Source organism: Heptranchias perlo, chromosome 10 (genome assembly GCF_035084215.1).
Source record: "Heptranchias perlo isolate sHepPer1 chromosome 10, sHepPer1.hap1, whole genome shotgun sequence".
NCBI classification, from domain to species: Eukaryota; Metazoa; Chordata; class Chondrichthyes; order Hexanchiformes; family Hexanchidae; genus Heptranchias; species Heptranchias perlo.
Window position 1 is genome coordinate 55,271,120 of NC_090334.1, and position 21,227 is coordinate 55,292,346.

The 21,227-nt window shown below is 40.0% G+C and overlaps 1 protein-coding gene across 6 annotated transcripts in view; it reads right to left on the reverse strand.

The window, feature by feature from the left end:
• The window catches only part of LOC137326582 (kelch domain-containing protein 1), a 52,252-nt gene that overhangs the window by 12,262 nt on the left and 18,763 nt on the right, over nt 1–21,227 (reverse strand). For 5 of the 6 annotated variants that reach the window (XM_067991831.1, XM_067991835.1, XM_067991837.1 and 2 more), the window contains 8 exons: nt 19,522–19,639; nt 17,749–17,867; nt 16,965–17,043; nt 15,075–15,158; nt 14,568–14,648; nt 13,607–13,665; nt 9,929–10,041; nt 6,011–6,083 (listed from right to left, as the gene is read on the reverse strand). In XM_067991831.1, the coding sequence (XP_067847932.1) occupies nt 6,011–6,083; nt 9,929–10,041; nt 13,607–13,665; nt 14,568–14,648; nt 15,075–15,158; nt 16,965–17,043; nt 17,749–17,867; nt 19,522–19,639 (726 nt within the window). The remainder of the gene's footprint in view (nt 1–6,010; nt 6,084–9,928; nt 10,042–13,606; nt 13,666–14,567; nt 14,649–15,074; nt 15,159–16,964; nt 17,044–17,748; nt 17,868–19,521; nt 19,640–21,227) is intronic. The other variant, XM_067991832.1, reaches the window with a different exon arrangement.

Sequence of the window (21,227 nt, forward strand, 5' to 3'; positions counted from 1 at the left end):
ATAAAAAGAGAGCCCAACACTTGTGGCAGCAAAATTCAGCAGCATTTCAGTGGGACACCTGCCACAGAGCCATAGGACTAGGAGGCACCATCAATGGGGGCAGAAGCACTCTAAAGATTTTAAGACTAATTTTTACAAAAAGCACTGGAATGAGCTGTCACCACCTTTGAAACAGATGTGGAGTAGAAGGGGGGGGAAAGAGAGGTGATCACTACTAGGCCCCTAATCTCGACATCGAGGCCATCAGCGGTATACTGAGGCTTCCCTGGCAAATACCGCCAGCCGTCTTCTGGCATTATCTGGGGTCAGCAGAACTGCAGCAGGAAGGCAAGTAAATCATCTGGATTCCTTAGCACCAGCATTATTTAAATGTGGTGAGGTGGTCAAGGATCAGGCAGCTGAGTTCCCTGCTTGGGGGAGGCGAGAGAAAAAATTGAGACATCAGTTACGAGAGGTAGGGATCTAATGATTCTGCTCCATGCTCCATTTTCCCTCCTTAAACTCCAATACCACCCAATTACAGCAGAGGGAAATCTAGGCTCACATGGTCATAAGAACGAAATAAGGGAGGATAGCTGATGACTGTGAAACACGTCAGTACCTTCAGGAGAAGACTGGGAGAAAAAGAATGAAGTACCACAGGGAACTGTAATTTCCTTGTAATTTAAGTAGACAAGTTAGTCCTTAACTATAGCTTCCAGGGGAAGTTTTCAGAAAATCTGAAGCCATGTTTCAAAGCCTTAATGTACATCTCACTTGTCAATCTCAGAAAAAGGGATCAAAACATTCAGTACCGACAGTCAACGTAAAATCGTGCTTTGGTCCGCTTGTTAAACTGATAGTTACATTTTGTTAGCTTCTTCCTTGCCAAGCAGATGTACAGAGAAAATAAAATATAAAAGTGAAGTCCACCTGAACATACTAATTTTCCTCACAGTTCACTCAGTTACATGTGTCACCACTGTTCTCCATGGTAATCTGTCTGGACGGGACTGAGGATGGCCACTGAATACTACCTTCTCCAAGGAACTTGTAGGAAAGAGAGAGTTCCATCAAGATGTGGGACCATGAAACTGGCCCATACTACTATTCCATCCATTACTGTATATATAGGAGACAATTATTGATTGTAGTATCCCCTAAGTGGCCACAGCCTCCAAACTTTACCCTGTTGTGTACATTAGACACAATAGAGCAGTCCCACCCCAGATATTAGTGGCAAACATCAGTTAGTAGACCACAAATATTGTAAGTATGTTTGTGGGAAGTTCTAGTGGAAGATTGCTCACAAGGAGTTGATAAAATTTTAAGTAGATACAGACTTGCTTCTCAGGAAAAGCAGCTCTATGGCTGAACCAGATTCCCATCTGTGCAATGCTTCAGACATAAATGCCATCATAACAGGACAAACAAACTGGGAAAAGGAGGATGTGATCTCATCCTTGTCTAATTTGTGCTGTTCATACGTGGATTAAGTACTATTTATTCAAGCTTGGATGATTTTATTGAGCTGATCTATTTTCGTGACATTGCTCAGAATTTTAATTAAAATTCACAACTGTAGAATAACGATGAAAAGGCATAACAGAAGGGCTCTTTTAGCAACAACAGCAACTTGCATTTATATAGTGCCTTTAAAGCAGTAAAACGTCCCAAGGCGCTTCACAGGAGTGTTATCAAACAAAATTTGACACCGAGCCACATAAGCCGATATTAGGACAGGTGACCAAAAGCTTGGTCAAAGAGGTAGGTTTTAAGGAGGGTCTTAAAAGGAAGTGAGGTAGAAAGGCGGAGAAGATTAGGGAGGGAATTCCAGAGCTTAGGGCCTAGGCAGCTGAAAATTTTTAAATCAGGATCCGCAATAAATACTACCATATAGGAAGAGACACATTTACAAGGACAAGTATAAATGGCTACGCCAACAGTGAAAACTGATGCCTTATTACAACAATGATGCTTCTCTCATAGGTAAGCAATAGTAGCACAAAGTGACTGTTCACAACAGCAGCAGAAAATAACATTGTTGTCTGGGGAGAGGGATACTCTTATAAATGTGGGAAGGAAAACATCATGTTGATTTGGTTGAAAAAAGTCATGTTGATTCGGTTTAAAAATCCTTAAATGGGACATGCACCCAATGAGTTTTCCCCAACTTATTACTAAACTTACACATAATTTGTGAAGTATAAACAAATGAAGTAGCTCTACCTAAGTTTTTTTTTCCCCCCACAGTTGTGAAATAAAACTGATGGACCTGGATTTTGTTCTATCTGGATCGTGTAGCATGATTGTCCAACTTTTAAATCATTCTAAACCTGAAGTGTACCTACTGAAAATATTTATATATATAAAAATGCACAGATTTTAACATTAAAGTTTGAACATATTACTGCCAAAACAGTGGAATTGTTTTCAGGTACATTTTTGATATTTACATGAACCTTTAAATGAAAGGGTCCTAAAAGGGCAAAATATACTTATGACATTCCTTTCTTATTACAAACTAATTCTAATCTATGAAGCTTTCTTTCTATATGCAGCGTTGGAACTAGTGTAGCCCTGTGCAATTCATTTCTGATTATCTGGCAATGGAAAGTAATCTAAGCAATATAACTAAGTAACATAATCTGAAATCATGTATTGCACTCTTAACTGATCTGCTACAATAATCACCCTACTTTAACTTCACAGTATTACTATAATAATTTTTCCCACCTTGTATTGAACTAAGAAGCAGTCTACATTTCCTTGCCCTGCACTCTGCATCTGCCTTTGCTTTCCTCACCTCATCAAAACCTTTGTCTCATGACTTGCTGTTGGTAAACTCCTGCCTGGTCTGCTTCACCGTAGAACATGGAGTAGACTTTCCTGACTCGAACTTGTTGAAATCCTAGCTTGCAACCTGACGCTTTTTTTTTGTACAGACTGTAACAGTGCTCTATTACGCTTGGTAGCTGCTAATCTAAAACGGTGCAAAATGTCACTGCTGTACCTAGTATAAATTCTATTACAGAATGTTTCAATTATTTATTCATATAATAATAGATATATATATTTATAACGAAGACGGGAATTTTAAATAGAGCCAAACCACAATGTAAAAATACTCATTAAGTACATCACATACAGAAATTTTAATTACAAAGTGAAACATGCTAGGGTTGAATTTACAACAGCATTAATAGTTATAGAAACCATTCAAACTGCAGAAATATATACAAGTGTTATTATAATTTAAGAGTCCAATCTGCAAACATTTAATTAGTGCAATTTTTTTCAGGGAAAGATAAGTTTGACTTTTAATACTTGCATATTAGTTTAAAATATGCATTTTGTACCAGTGCCAAACATTTGGACTTTTTAGGCATGATAATCTGCTGTATCATTAAGCAATTAAGGGGATGAAATTCCTCTGAATGAAAAATGGGAGAATGCTTTTTTTTGTTAAAAAAGCCAAAATGAACTGCTAATGAAATTGTATTCTCAGAAACTGCACATTTCAAATATGCCTATTCCCACAATTTTATTAGTGGATCATTACACAGGAAAACAGGCATATTCTCCCATATTTGCATTAATAGACATTTCAGGCTGTAAGTCAATAATAAAACAAATAAAAGACAACTTTTTGCCATTAGGGAGTTATTATGAAGAAATTCAGTTGCAAACTCAGGCCCACTATTTAATGTATCTAAGTTTTATAATTATTTACAATACATTAATACTCATTACAATCACGTACGGTAACTTTGGCCCCCTTTAATGTTTCTGGTGACATATTGAAAATCTCCAAAACCATTTTTGCTGCTCCTAACTCAAAAGATGAGGTAGATTTGTAACTGGTTACCAAGTTGATTACATTTTTAAGCTCTCTGATGAATAGCTTTCAATTTCATAAAGCACTGAAAAATCTTCATGATCTAAATTTCTATAGTAGCAGTTAATATCATGTAGCAAATTTTAACAAGTATTTCACTAGTTATGTGGCCAACTACAAAACTATATCATCTTCTTCAGTGCTAAAGCAGCTCATGCTGTCTAACCTAAATCTCCACTTTTAGAATGTGGTCGGGAGATGAAAAAAGCAGTTCTGGTAGCAATGCTACATTTCTTTTGTTCTATAGAGTTAAAGGCCAAATAGCATCATATCTCTCATATTCAATAAAAAAATTCCAAAAATAAATTTCTAAATTGATACAAGAGGTTAGTGCTTAAGTACACAATGTTTGCAGATGCATGGTCCCATACATTGTTGGTTCTTTGCATATCTGTTTTGTAAATGAACCAAGCAGATGTTGTTTGAACATTTAGGAATTATGATGTAATGCTACTTTTTATGTATGAAGAGGAGATTTGGATCATTTCAAGTTTCCCTACTTTAGAAAATAAATTTCTGATGTAACAAATATGCTTCAATTTATTTATTATCTGATTAAGTGTTTTAAAATTAGACAAACCAGATTAATGGGTTAATAAATGGATAACTAGAAAATAAAAATAGCCATCTATTCAAAACAAAATGCAAATTTTGCAGATATTCCTCTATTTGTTCCAGCGGTTGCCCCAAGCTTGAGCCATGCACAGCCTGTAGCTGAGGGGGCAATCTGGCAACTTGTTCAAGGTCTTAACCAACGTTCCCATGAGAAAATTGCTAGGTGTGCAAGAGTAGCTTGGTGACAACTCTCCCTCAGATTTTCTCTTCCACTGTGGGAAGCATCTACCCATCATTTCCTCACACTAGCATGGTGTGCTTGTAAGCAAGACACAAAAGAAAAGTAACCTGCATCCTGATCCTCTAATACAGTTCCACAACTAGGAATTTGTTAATTATACACAAAGTGAATTAGTCTAAATAATGATGAATTGATCAGTCCCAACTGAAAATAAACCTGTGAATTATAGAAATTGAAATTAAACCAAATTAATTCAAAGAAAAAAAAAGACTGGAGGATAAAGATTCAAAATAGATTTGAAATCACTAGAATATGCTCATCTTACTTTGCAGTTGTTGTAGTCTTATTTTTTTCTAAAAAGACTATCTGGTATTAGTCTAGCACTCAAAAGGAGCAATGATCATCTCCCCTCATCCTTTTTTCACCCTCTTAAAAATTTAGAAAACCATAAATTCATTTTATTATGGTTCCATACAGCGAAACGTCTTTGTTGTAATTTTGCCTCAATTAATTCAAGTAGCACACGACAAAGTTTAAAATTTGCATTTACATTTTTTTTTTGCTTTTTTCTACATCATTTTATATCCCCAAAATAAATGATTTTTTTGGTAAACTTGCAGTTTAATTTCATAGGATTAATGAAATAGCACTCTCAACTAAAAGTTGAGTGCATTACTTGGAGTAGTATACTGCTGGTTTCCTTGCACCACATATTATACCAGCTAGCAACTGACTTTCTCCTCTGGCAACATACCCTAGACTGACTTTTGTAAATTGTTGAAGAGCAGCTGTTGGTAAAACCTTCCAATTTCCCCATCTTCCCTGTGGGGAAGCACCAAGCCTTTCTTGATCACATCCCATCATTGCGCAGAAGAGATTGGGAACTTGGCCTGCAAGTAATTGCAGATGCAAGCTAAAATGCATACCACACATTAGTGCTCTAATTAGCTTTGTTGTTTTGCAATTATCGATATCTCCGCCCTTTTGTTTTTCCCAAGATAGATTGATTTTAAATTAGGAATTACAATAACTAATTTTTAAAAAAATAACTAATGAGTTTGTACTCAATTAGAACTGGTCAATGCACATTTAGTATTAGAAATTCTTCATAGGCTCAATGATATAAACCAAAATTGCCCACTTGTTACTACATACAAAAATTGACATAAATTTTACCTTCATAGTCTTCTTGTACCTGTCCACTGCCTAAATATTGAAATATGGCTAAATCTGAGAAAATCCTATTAAATAATAAAAGTTACTGAATATTGTTTGTTTATGTGCACTACAAACAATGTTGCATTCTTCAGCAGAAACTCTTACTGCCTTGTTTATACCTGGGTCTATTCTTAGGACAGTGCTCTAGTTGCCTCCACTCAGTAGCTCCAACACTGTATATCCATGCATCACCTGGAAGAGACAGACACAATATTCCTGATATAAAAGTTAATTTTCATCAATAAATCTGAGGTCACCCTTACTATTAACAATTTACAACAGTAACTGGAAAAAAGATGGATTACCTACATCTAGTTGTAACGGTTATTGTTTAACTAAGAAGTAGACTTTACATACAATATACAAGGCAAGAAATGTAACCAGGGAAAACAGAGGAACTCCTGACTTGTAAGACTGAAACTAGCGGTCATAGCTTTCGACTAGAAGAGCATCTCGTTTGAAGGATGCGAGACTATATCCATAGATCCACTCTTTAAAAGCTTAAATTATATATTTTTTTTAGGGAATAATTTCTCTACCAGTTAACACTCAACAGTAAAAAGAATAAGATCAACAGGGTTACTGGAGAACAGTGATACATTTGGAAAAGCTTAGAACAAGGTGCAAAGTTTACAAAATACACTTCAGAAATAAGCAAAATGCTATTAAATCAGCATCAATACACAAGAAATCTCACAGCTAGTAATAACCTATAAAACCATTCTTTCCTGGAGGAGTCAAGAACATGTACAGAACAAGAAAACAACACATGCCCATCAAGTCTGCTCTCTCCACTGACCATTTGCAATTTATCCTAAAATGGACCCTATCCAGCCCATTTAATTCCAAAGAAGGTGTCAATTTTAAAGTAAAACTCTAGAAGGCTTCTGCCTAATTCCAAGGATTACTGAACAAACCCAAATATCAGAACCATGTTATAACCTAAGTTATTAAATCCTGACCAGCTACATTTTAAAGAATCCATGGTTCCAAAACTGGGACCATTATGTTCCATACGTTATCTGTTGGTCCATATCCTTGTAATCTTCTTCCCCATCCTTAAACAGATATTTATGCAGCAGCTTAAGAATTAACCATCTTCAGCCAGAAGTGCCGAGTAGATGATCCATCTCGGCCTCCTCCAGATATCCCCACCATTACAGAAGCCAGTCTTCAGCCAATTCAATTCACACCATGTGATATCAAGAAACGGCTGAGTGCACTGGATACAGCAACGGCTATGGGCCCCGATAACATCCCAGCTGTAGTGCTGAAGACTTGTGCTTCAGAACTAGCTGCGCCTCTAGCCAAGCTGTTCCAGTACAGCTACATCACTGGCATCTACACGACAATGTGGAAAATTGCCCAGGTATGTCCTGTCCACAAAAAGCAGGACAAATCCAATCCGGCCAATTACCGCCCCATCAGTCTACTCTCAACCACAGTAAAGTGATAGCACTGCCGACGACACGTTCCATCAAGCAGCACTTACTCACCAATAACCTGCTCACCGATGCTCAGTTTGGGTTCCGCAAGGACCGCTCGGCTCCAGACCTCATTACAGCCTTGGTCCAAATATGGACAAAAGAGCTGAATTCCAGAGGTGAGGTGAGAGTAACTGCACTTGACATCAAGACAGCATTTGACAGAGTGTGACAGCAAGGAGCCCCAGTAAAATTGAAGTCAATGAGAATTAAGGGGAAAACTTTCCAGTTGCTGAAGTCATACATAGCACAAAGGAAGATGGTAGTGGTTGTTGGAGGCCAAATCATCTCAGCCCCAGGACATTGCTGTAGGAGTTCCTCAGGGCACTGTCCTAGGCCCAACCATCTTCAGCTGCTTCATCAATGACCTTCCCTCCATAAGGTCAGAAATGGGGATGTTCGCTGATGATTGCACAGTGTTCAGTTCCATTCGCAACCCCTCAGATAATGAAGCAGTCCGTGCCCGCATGCAGCAAGACCTGGACAACATCCATTGCCAAATCCCCCACCATCAACATCCTGAGGGTCACCATTGACCAGAAACTTAACTGAACCAGCGATATAAATACTGTGGCTACATGAGCAGGTCATAGGCTGGGTATTCTGCAGCGAGTGACTCACCTCCTGACCCCCCAAAGCCTTTCCACCATCTACAAGGCACAAGTCAGGAGTGTGATGGAATACTCTCCACTTGCTTGGATGAGTGCAGCTCCAACAACACTCAAGGAGCATGACACCATCCAGGACAAAGCAGCCCGCTTCATTGGCACCCCATCCACCACCCTAAACATTCACTCCCTTCACCACCGGCGCTCAGTGGCTGCAGTGTGTACCATCCACAGGATGCACTGCAGCAACTCGCCAAGGCTTCTCCGACAGCACCTCCCAAAACCGCAACCTCTACCACCTAGAAGGACAAGAGCAGCAGGCACATAGGAACAACACCACCTGCACACACCATCCCGACTTGGAAATATATCGCCGTTCCTTCATCGTCGCTGGGTCAAAATCCTGGAACTCCCTTCCTAACAGCACTCTGGGAGAACCTTCACCACACGGACTGCAGCGGTTCAAGAAGGCGGCTCACCACCACCTTCTCAAGGGCAATTAGGGATGGGCAATAAATGATGGCCTTGCCAGCGACGCCCACATCCCATGAACGAATAATAAAAAAAACAATATAGCAAAAAACACTATTCCTGAGTGAGTAGAGGACATTTTTTTTTCTCATCTCTCGTCTAACTTGAGAACTCCTAAATTTTATTCTTGTATCATGGAAAGAAATTTTAAGAACAGGAAAAAGACATTTGGCCAAACAAACCTGCCCCGATATTCTCTAGTTCTACCATAACATAAGTTATGTAACTTGTTCACATTTACATTATCCATGCATCTCTATTCTTCAAAAAGATCTACCTTTATCAAACAGAAAGTAGCTAAACTCTGAATATGATTTCAAGAATGTACAGTCCAAGAGTCTTTTTAACACTTTGAACTTGTCCCAGTTCATCAATGCCCCTTGGAAGATAGGGCTCCCAATTCTGTGCACTAAACAAAGCCTTTCCAAAAAGTTATATTTTAGGGTTTTTATACATTCTCCTTGGGTTCAGCATCACAGACCACTCCCATAAGTAAGCCTGTACACTCTGCAACCAGGATTATGTCTTGCCCAGTATCTAGATAAATGTAGCAAGCCCAGGGGTTGAACAGAGAATCCTTGTTATTGTACTTCAACTGAATATATGTCATGTTGGCATATGGCTTCCTCAAATTGGGAAAGGCAGAGGAATAAACTCTATTAGACAATTGCTTAGGCTCTAACTGCTGATTTGTTGAACAGTTAAATAAACACAATTAACTACAAGCTTTACTATGCTTCTGGGAATATCAATAACAAAGACACTTTCTCTGTGCTAACACGCAACACTGAAACATGATCCCTTACATCTTTCGTTACAGCTCGTTACCATGGACTTCCTGGTCTGCCATATCGCAACTGACTTCAAAATGACTGACAAGTAGGATTTTCAAGCCTCCCAGTGTCAGTGAGTCTTCCAAATGCGTGTGGACTTACCAAGTATTGTCGCTAGCAGCCCAAGAGGTTTTCACGCTTTAAATTTCCAACCGCAGCATTGCCCCCTCCCCGCTCCATGATGCCACCCACAACCGCTGCAGCGACCTGGGACCAACTGGTGTGTTGGGAACAATCGGGGGTCGATGGGAGGCTCCAGAGTTGAAGCCAGGAAGGGAGAGCGCGACTGGGGGTTGGGTAAAGGGATGAGAGGTTAGGGGATGGGAAAACTAGAGAATTTTGAGGGGGTGGGGGGGGGGGGGGGGGGGGGGGGGGGGGGAGAGGGAGGGGAGAGGCTGATGAGGTCAGGGCGGATTGGGGCTCAAGTGGGCTGTCACTGCTTGTGGAATTGTACTCCTAGTCAGTACCTCAGAGGACAAAAGAAACTGGAGAAATAAGAAAATGTATCTAGCAACCAAAAAATGTCTGCCTGCAGCAATATCAGCTATAGAACACAGAAGAAATTGTATATATACACTTACTAAGAGGTTGACTTTCTGCACTTAGTCCTCCAAACAGGAAGAGCTGATCATCTGTCACAGGAGTCAAAGTGTGCCATGAACGACCCTGTGGACGTACTCCTTTCACAGTAATTCTAAGAAAACATAGAAAAGTAGGAAAAATGCAATCTTATATCCAAGTACTCCTCATTCAGAAACCATACCGATAATTAAAAAAGGATGAAGTGCATAAGCATGTATTTCACTTGTTCGAATAATAGACTTTTATTCAACTTAATGCCAGACATGACATTTGCTGTAATTTATGCATCTCAGTCTCCATTAAAAAAAAACTACAATCTAACAATTGTGAATGCCTTCTCACTTCAGCAATCACTTTGATGGAGGCTCACTCCAGATACCCGCACAAGAGGCCAGAATTGGAAGAGCAGAGATCTCGGAGGGTTGTAGGGCTGGAGGAGGTTACACAGATCGGGAGGGGCGAGGCTACGGAGGGATTTGAAAACAAGGATGAAAATTTTTAAAAATCGAGGCGTTGCCAGACCGGAAGCTATTGTAGGTCAGTGAGCATAGGGTGAAGGGTGAACAGGACTTGGTGCGAGTTAGGATATGGACAAAAAAGTTTTGGATGAGCTCAAGTTTACGGAGGGTGGAAGGCTGGCCAGGAGAGCATTGGAATAGTCAAGTCTAGGTAACAAAGGCTTCTAGATATTACACCTTCTAAATATATTTAATCATAAAGGAAAAATGTCATAATCTGGAAACTTCATTTTAAATGACATATGTAGTTTCTTTCATTTGAAACAGGATGATGCTCCAATCTGTCAAATGCACTCTAGAGAACACTTTGCAAAAAGACATCCCAACGAGCTTCACAGCCAATTAATTACTTTCAGTAATGTAATGGATTGAAAATTGGTTAACAGACAGGAAACAGTAGGAATAAATGGGTCTTTTTCGGGGTGGCAGGCAGTGACTAGTGGGGTACCATAGGGATCAGTGCTTGGGCCCCAGCTATTCACAATATATATCAATGATTTGGATGAGGGAACCAAATGTAATATTTCCAAGTTTGCTGACGACACAAAACTAGGTGGGATCATGAGTTGTGAGGAGGATGCAAAAAGGGTTAAAGGCAATTTAGACAAGTTGAGTGAGTGGGCAAATACATGGCAGATGCAGTATAATGTGGATAAATGTGAAGTTATCCACTTTGGAAGGAAAAACAGAAAGGCAGAGTATTTAAATGGTGATAGATTGGGGAATGTTGATGTACAAAGGGACCCGAGTGTCTTTGTACACCAGTCACTGAAAGCAAACATGCAGGTGCAGCAAGCAGTTAGGAAAGCAAATGGTACGTTGGCCTTCATTGCAAGAGGATGAGAGTATAGGAGCAAGGATGTCTTACTGCAGTTATACAGGGCCTTGGTGAGACCACACCTGGAGTATTGTGTGCAGTTTTGGTCTCCTTACCCAAGAAAGGATATATTCTTCATAGAGGGAGTGCAGCGAAGGTTTACCAGACTGATCCCTGGGATGGCAGGACTGTCATATGAGGAGAGACTGGGTCGACTCGGCCTATATTGTTGGAGGCCAATCAGCTCAGCCCCAGGACATTGCTGCAGGAGTTCCTCAAGGCAGTGTCCTAGGCCCAACCATATTCAACTGCTTCATCAATGACCTTCCCTCCATCATAAGGTCAGAAATGGGGATGTACGCTGATGATTGCACAGTGTTCAGTTCCATTTGCAACCCCTCAAATAACGAAGCAGTCCGAGCCTGCATGCAGCAAGACCTGGACAACATCCAGGCTTGGGCTCATAAGTGGCAAGTAACATTCGCGCCAGATAAGTGCCAGGCAATGACCATCTTCAACAAGAGAGTGTTTAACCACCTCCCCATGACATTCAACGGCATTACCATCACCGAATCCCCCTCCATCAACATCCTGGGGGTCACCATTGACCAGAAACTTAACTGGACCAGCCATATAAATACTGTGGCTACAAGAGCAGGTCAGAGGCTGGGTATTCTGCGGCAAGTGACTCACCTCCTGACTCCCCAAAGCCTTTCCACCATCTACAAGGCACAAGTCAGGAGTGTGATGGAATACGCTCCACTTGCTTGGATGAGTGCAGCTCCAACAACACTCAAGAAGCTCGACACCATCCAAGATAAAGCAGCCCGCTTGATAGGCACCCCATCCACCACCCTAAATATTCACTCCCTTCACCACCGGCGTGCTGTGGCTGCAGTGTACCATCCACAGGATGCACTGCAGCAACTCGCCAAGGCTTCTTCGACAGCACCTCCCAAATCCGCGACCTCTACCAACTAGAAGGACAAGAGCAGCAGGCACATGGGAACACCACCAGCTGCACTTTCCCCTCCAGGTCACACACCATCCCAACTTGGAAATATATCGCCGCTCCTTCATCGTCGCTGGGTTTGTATTAAAAACAGATAACTTTTTTTTGCTGGAAATCACAGCAGGTCCGGCCGCATCTGTATATGGAGAACAAGCCAACTACGACTTGAGTCTGGATGACTCTACGTCAGGTGGGGTTACATGTAGCGTGACATGAACACAAGATAAAAAATTTTTTTTAAAAAGTTATGTTTTTAATACAAACCCCAGCATCTGCTACATTTGACCCCTTGTGACCCCACCTCAGTATTCTTGGATGTAATGTTTCCCTGACTAACCTGGTAGAACACCATTCACTCCTGATTGCTGTGATTATCTCTCTGCCGAGGTGTGATAAAGGACAGTTAGAAAGATTATCTGTAATCACCAGGCACTGTTCTCTGACTATATATGCTGTGCCTTTATGCAACTCTTCACTTCACCTGACGAAGGAGCAAAGCTCCGAAAGCTTGTGATTTCAAATAAAGCTGTTTGACTATAACCTGGTGTTGTGCGACTCCTTACATTTGTCCACCCCAGTCCATCACCGGTATCTCCACATCATGGGTGTAGCAACTCCAATGTTCGGAGTACTTGCCACCACATAGGCATTCAGGAAACCTTGATGCTGGGTTGCTTGGCCAGGTCCCAGCCTGGTTTCTGTCCATTCCAGCAGACTCCCGCTGAAGTTACAGCCTTCTTATCTTTCTTAATCCCCCAAAATTTTACAATATGTTTCTGCTGTAATGAAGTTGAAGAATGATGTATATGCTACTCAATTGTTTCCTTTCTAAAATACAGTACACTAGAATTAATTTAAACAGATGGCAGTAAACAAACAATCTGGGGTGATGATAAAGGAGCTTACTTCTAGTATCAGTTGGCTTACAAATATATCCAACAATGATTTAGTGCTTCAGGAAATGCAAAACATACTAAATCTCATTCCAATAGGCTGAAGGAGGACATAGCATCGGGATCTTCTTTATATTCACAGGTACAGCACAGATTTGATTGATGTAGACAAATCAAAAACAGCAGAATAAAATGAAATAAAGGAAGGGGGATGACAAGACAATATACATGGGCAGATTCTGAATTTCCCTGTGGCAATGAAGCTTCAAACCACTGGTGGGTTTGGAGATGAAGGGAGCATAATCAGATTTTTAAGATCAAAATTAAAGTACCTAACGTATCAATAATAGAAACAAAAGTGATCAAGGGAGGAAAAAAAAAGGTTTTCTGCCGCTTGTGCTTGATCTACGTATTATATAGAAAATAAAACTACTTACTCTCCAGACCAAGTCCATGTATCCAAGTCTAAGCAGTGCAAATCATTAATTCTCGTTTCCTGAAAGTCAAGGGAAAAGTGTATGTTAAACAGATATATTTTACATATCAACGGAAGTGCCTACCTTGTAGAGTCTTCCCCTATTTTAAAGAAACCACAATTCACCTACCACAGCAATAAATAATAAGATACAAATGAGACAAAGATGCAGTTTTTTTGTTAATCACATCACATTTCTTTCCAGCACCATCTAATTAGTGCCTTTAGACTCCCATTAGTTCAAAGTTCAACTGGCCAACTGGGGTCAACTGGCCACAGCTCAACTGGGGGTGCAACTGGCCAAACCACACAGATAACAGAGAGGGTGAACAATTTAATCCTTTAAAGGATGGATTCAGACATAGATCACAAGAGTGAAAGGATGGTGTAACAACCCACTTCATTACCAAGTATTTCCTCCTCCTTCCCCCACTGTTATACAAGACCTATGCCAAATACCAGACACCCTACTCTCAAAGTTCTACCAATGCTGCTCTGCAACTGGTCAGAAAGTGTACAAGTACTTTTCTTCCCGTTTACTTTTTTAAGGGTTCAGCCCAGCCAAATAAAAATAGCAAGATGCTGCATGTGTAATCAGAGTTAAAGCCCACGTTTTGTTACTCCATTGTGAAACATATCAATACTGTAACATTCTTCCAAGAAAAAAGGAATTTCCCCCCACTACTAACAAGGCTTTCAGGCATTTAGTCAGAAATATTAAATATATAAATACACACTAATTCATGATTCCAAAAATGAACTCTTAATTAAGAATATTCACTTACTTCTTCCCGTACAGTTTTGAAGTTATTTTCTTACATAAGATAACCTTTCACTACACTATGTCCTGCGAGATAGCCTCAATAAAGACATCAATATTTATAATTTTACCTGTTCAGTTAGAAAACAGATGAGCAACTCACCAGTATCCTTCCTCCAAATAAATAACCTTTATTTCCCAGTGTGGCACATGCATGGGCTGCTCGAGGTCGAGGTGGCATGCCCTATCAAACAGTAAATGTTCAGGTATGTCGTAATCACAAGAAAGATAATTAAAACCTAAATAAAGGCATTTTCTACTAAAATTAGTGCATGTGACTAAAATGATGTCGCTGTAGCCACACCTGTGGTGGACAATACTGCTCCAGAAAAACTGAAAAATGAGGAAAATAGTTGTAATACAAAAATAATTTAAAACTCATGCAAGTGATTTATATATAAAAAGATGCCTCCATGCACACAGTTTTACAAACATAGAACAGTGATTTATACATTGGTACACCATATAAGATCAAAATTACAATAGGGCAATACATATAGTTTTTGTAACTATTTGAAAATTTGAGTTTACTCATTGATTATGTAGCATAAAATTTGGAGTATAAATCTGGTCATTCTGCAATTTTATTATAGCCCAAGTTTCAACATACTTTAGTTGCTGGCTGGTACCAAACATTCATACTGGGATCAAAGACATGGATGTCATAATTCCATCCCCAGAACATCTCTTCTTCCTTGGAGAAAAATTTAAAAGGGTAAAGACTTTTTTAAAAAAAAACATTGAATTCCTAAACATTACTTGTATCTAAGAATGTCGAACATGGTTACAAATTTCAGGTCTGCACTAGATATTCTCGTGGGTTCAGCATCACAGACATTCCTGTAAGCAGACCATGCATTCTGTATGATCAGGTGGATACTTTTACTGCCCAATAACTAGTCATACAATAGTGTGTCCTGAGAGCCGCAACAATAAGGACCCATGTGATATCACAATATCCAATGCACACAAGTGTCCCCATATGCAATTCTCCTATCTTCCAGAAGGTAGACTGATAAACTGGTTTACTTTATTCTTTTCAGTCCTGTATTTTGTGTAACGTTTTCAGTGAAATTCAATCTATATCCTATTACTCCTCATAACATGGAAAATAACGAAGTATGCCACTCTGCCCCTGTTAACAAGCAAAATTCACTTTACAGACTGAAACTAGCAGGCACTAACCTTAGAAAGAGCATTTTCTCCCTCTCCGACTGTTTCCTACTTAAACTCACTTCAAACTGCCTTCTTTTCCAGGCAGAGAGGAAGTCACAGTTTTGGCCTCTAAATCCTCCCTCAGTTTGGTGTTGAGGATTAGCTAGTTGAGCTACCAATCAAATCTACTACCTGAATCAAAAGCTTCACCTCCCTCACCCCTGCCATCACCACAGCATATAAATGGCCAGTTCAGCTAGGAGTCCCTGCTGTGCTCAGTGAAACCATTCTAACATTATAGGTGCAATTAGCACTAAAGATATACTAATAACTCCCACTGTCTCAAAATTATAAGAAATACAATTATTTTAGACAGTACATCTAGCACCAGTGAGCAAATCTAAACCATGTTACCTGACAGCTTGACTTGTGGAAAGATGACACCTTGTGTACCGATTTTAACTTAAAACTCACCCATAGGAATGTCAAGTTTTAGATTGTAGAAGCTACTGGTATACCTATAAAAACTTTGTTGTTGCACACACCACAAATAAAGAGTTTGGGGTAAAAGCCTGAATTGCAACAAGGTCCTCGTCAGATGGTCCACAAACTGCAAACCAATCCATAAACTTTTTTTAAAAAAAGCTGGGTGAAATCCCTTTGATACTCTAAGACTGAAGTAGGCAATTATATCTCTTTCTATTATCTTTCATGTATATTACAGAACCTATTCAGGTTACAAACTACTACCAAATTATTTTATGTCAAACAACATTTAGTGGAAGTGTAGTACAGATTGTGAACTATCTGAAATGGTTCTTGTTATGATTTGGGCTTTCCCCAACATGCTTTACCTGTGCTTATAACAGCAGAAGAACGCAAGCCCAATCAATAGCAAGCATCTCCAACAGGGCACATCATGGCAAAGGGCAAGCATCTTCCAACCACGTTCCAGATGGAAAACATGAGTGGGTCTAGTGCATCTCATTGTGCAAGTCAATATTCTCAGAATCACTCTGATGATAAAGTCAAAAGTACCATTTGCAACTGTTGGACAAAAAACCTGGAAGCTGCGCTAAGATGTGCTGTGTCTGATGAATTCCAAACTTGGATCAAAGAGAAATACTGCAAAGTTTTGCACTGAATGGTGGTAGATGTTTGTTAAGTAAATATACATCTGCAGTACAAGGCATTTCCTACTAAAATTAATGCATATGGCTAAAACATGTGTCACCATAGCTACACATGGCTAGTCAGCAATTTCTATTGGTTAATAATAATTCCCCAGAAATGGAAATGAAATACCAAATAGAGAAAATTTATAATTAAATTGACAGGATCTTACCCAGGATGCTTCATTCACATCAAATGAATCGTTTAATTCGCTGATTTTCTTGCATCCATAGCCGCCAAAATATATCAATCTGTCAGAAATTAAAGTCACTTTTTGAAATGCAGGAACAATTTACATTAGTAGCTATTTCTTACGCCACACCAAGTTCCATTCAAGACAAAAATGACAAACCATTTTTGACAAATATTAATTTTGAAGATGATTAAGAATTCTGAATATTTTTCAATTAGTGACATAAAAAAGTTCAGTGAAAAATGAAAAATTAATTTAACAAAAGCATTGTACATTATAACTTGTATAGCACTAAGAACAAAAAGGTACAAAATTTGTTCAGCAGGTTAAAGGGTTAATTCTATTACAAATCTAGCTGTCCTATATGGTGTCACCCATGGCTCAGCAGTAACACTCTCACCTCTGAGTCAGAAGGTTCAAGTCCCACTCCAGATACTCGAGTACATAATCTGGGTGGACATTCTATCCAGTACTGAGGGAGTGCTGCACAGTAGGAGTTGCCGTCTTTTGGATGAGACATTAAACAGAGGTCCTGTCTGCCCTCTCAGGTGGATGCGTACAATCCCATGGAACTATTGATAGAGGAGCAAAGGAGTTCCCCCAATATCCCGACCAATATTTATTCCTCAATGCGTGCATACAGTATCTTGGGGTATTTGGGACTTCAATATTCTATTACGAACATGCACATTATAATACTAGGAAGTAAATTTATTGAAAAAGATTAGGATATCAACTGTGTTAATAAAGTTTAGTGACTTACCTGTCTTTATATACCCAGCAAGAAAGTTTATCTCTTGGAGTAGGAGGATTTCCTTGGTAATTACTGAGCTTCTTCCAAGTAAACATGTCATCCTTTACTTGCAAATTAACACAATACAGCTGTTTCAAATGTTTAAAAAAAATTAGTACTCTTGTCTGCATTATCTATAATTTCATTCTAAGTAGAAAAGCATGGATAATTTACTACCCATATCCTCTTACGAAAAGATACTTCGATAAATTAGCCATAAAAACTGAAATTAAGTCATTTCCTTTCAAGTGTCACATCTAAAAGCTTACAAAAATGGACAGTGTTGTAGTGGATCACATTAGTGCGCAGACTTACCTAGCATCAGAACATGCAACTACTTCATTGAGAGTTCCCACTCTAAGCTGGATAGCCAGCTAATTGAGGCATTATGTGTGAGAAAAGTAGAGGAAAAGCAGAAGAATTAGAACTGCATCCCTCCTGGGGACACTGAATGCAGGCAGAAAACCTGTAACAGGTCAACTGCCTACCCTTTTAGTTTGGAAATTGTGGATGACAGGCAGGAATGATTGACTTTATTAATTCCTTTTAGTTATGAAAAGGTAAATCTTATTGAAAATTGTTTTGTAAAATAAAAGGTTATACATAATCTCCTAACCTTTAGAAATGTAATAGGAGCTTCCTATGGTTTATATAATTTTGCTTCTTTCAAATGGTTCATTTAACTAAATCAAAAACAGAACAATTTTTATTATGAGAAGCTCAAGGTAACTTTTGATCACACATATATTTGACCTAACTTATTTAATTCCCATCCCAGTTGCACTATTACAGGAAGCAAAGGCCAAGCCTTTCCCAATGGGTGAATAGAGCAAATCAGATACAGAGTAGTCCAGCAGCAGGCTTCCTCCTTACCGTCTCAGAAAAGAAGTACATGGGGGAAATAAAGGGCAAAAATCAATGAAGGGGAAAAGAAATTAGGGGAAGTTAAAAGCTTGTACCTTCAAAGCAGTCAAAATTACTGTAACTATGTGCATATAAATATGTATTGCATTTTACTAAATTTTCATTACAATAGGCACTGAATTTTTTTTAACATTTCAAAAAATCCCCCCTTTTCTGGGAAAATATGCCACCTGATATGATGCTAACCCATATAGATTAGAAACATTGTAGGGTTGATCCCTGGTCCACGCCGAGTTGGCCAATTTCAGTCAGGAGAATAGCATAGGTGCTACAATTGGTTTCAGAAATGCTGGACTAGAGAGGGGAGAAAATAAATTCACAAAGGTTCCTGCTCCTGATCAATATCCAGTGGTTACTGCTGGAAAGTACATATAAATGGATCTCTAGATCATGGTTAAGCAGCCTGCGTTCAATGACCGTCCAGGTTCACGCATGAAGAATCGACATTTGGCAAGCTACCATAGAACTGCTGATGCTTTCGGAAAAGGTATCCAAGCATGAGTCAGCACCTTCAGGAGAGGAGCTAAGAGGCAGGAGAAAAAGTTTTGTTTAAAAATCTCCCTTTTAGAATGTAGCTCCACAACACAGCTCAAATAAAAATCAGCAGGGTTGAGGAGTGGAATATTAAAGCCTAAATTCCATCACTCCTTGGCATTTCGTGTTGGTGTTCGAACATTCAGCATCATCGTGCTGTGCTCTGTTTACCGAAGATAAGACAGAACACATTTTGCAAAAGTAGCTCTCCATTTCCTAACTGTTTCAGCAAAGTAGAAAACATGATAAACAGTACAATAAAAACATTTACGATAGATGACCTACTTCATTACTATATCCTAGATCATCATATCCTCCAAAAATGTACATGACTCCATTCAGACAAGCTGCACAGCTTCCCGACATAGGACGAGGGAGCTCTCCTTTCATTGGTTGTCTCTGCCTGTATTAGAGGAACATGGGTTGAGATATTTTTACACATCAAATAAAATATGAATTACCCAAGTGTTGCAATATAATGAATACCATTTAGCTCCAGTTTATATCAATTAAAACCACTTGCACTTTAATTTGTATAGGATATCTGTTAAGTTTAATTAGTAATCTAATAAATAAGAGGAATGGCAGGGCAGCTCAGATCTGTCGAATGCACGGCCTGTGCCATGTGGGAACTTCGGGACGCCTCCTGCATCCTGGACAACCAAAGGTGCAGAAAGTGTCACCAGGTGGAGGAACTCGAGCTTCGGATTTCGGAGCTTGAGCAGCAGCTGGCATCATTGCAGTGCATCTGCGAGGCCGAGAGTTTCATGGATAGCACTTTTCTGGAGGTGGTCACCCTGCAGCTTAAGAGAGTGCAGGCAGAGGAGGACTGGGTGACCGCCAGGCAGACAAGGAGGACCAAACAGGTAGTGCAGGAGTCCCCTGAGTGCATCTTACTCTCTAACCAGTATTCGTGAGGGAGAGGGTTCCTCTGGGGAATGCAGCCACAGCCAAATCCACAGCACCATGGGTGGCTCAGCTGTACAGGAGGGGAGGAGAAAGATCAGGAGAGCAATAGTGATAGGGGATTCAATAATTAGGGGAACAGAAAAGCATTTCTGCGGCCACATACGCAAGTCCAGGATGGTATGTTGCCTCCCTGGTGCCAGGGTCAAGGATGTCATTGAGCGGCTTACATTCTGAAGAGGGAGTGTGAACAGCCAGAGGTCGTGGTCCATATCGGTACCAACGACATAGGTAGAAAGAAGGATGAGGTCCTGCAGGAAGATTTTAAGGATTTAGGAAAGAAATTAATAAGCAGGATCTCAAAGACTCCAGATTACTCCCAATGCCACGCACTAGTGAGTATAGAAATAGGATAGAGCAGATGAACGTGTGGCTGGAGAGATGGTGCAGGAGGGAGGGCTTTAGAACCAGTTCTGGGAGAAGTGGGACCTGTACAGGCCAGATGGGTTGCACCTCAACAGAGCTGGGACCAATGTCCTTGCGGGGAGGTTCGATAGTGCTGTGGGGGAGGTTTAAACTAATTTGGCAGGGATGTAGCATCGGAAAGGAGAAACACGTGCACAAAGGATTGGGAGAGACAGTTAGCAGTAGAGTAAGAAATAATACGGTATTAGGTGGGATCAGATTAAGAGAGAATACAAGAAGGTCTAAAATAGGTTTACAGTGCATGCGTGTAAATGCACAAAGCGTAGTAAACAAGGTTGGTGAGCTGCAGGCGCAATTAGCCACATGGGAATATGATGCTGTGGCGATAGCGGAGACCTGGCTCAAAAAAGGGCAGGACTGGGTACCAAATATTCCTCGATACAAGGTGCTCAGGAAAGATAGGGAAGGAAAGAAAGGGGGGGGGGGGGGCGGCAGTATTGATTAAGGAGAATATTACAATGCTGGAGAGAGAGGATGTCCTGGAGGGGTCAAGGACAGAATCTATTTGGTTAGAGTTAAGAAACAATAGAGGTGCCATTACACTACTGGGGGTATTCTATAGGCCACCAACTAGTGAGAAGGATATAGAGGCACAAATT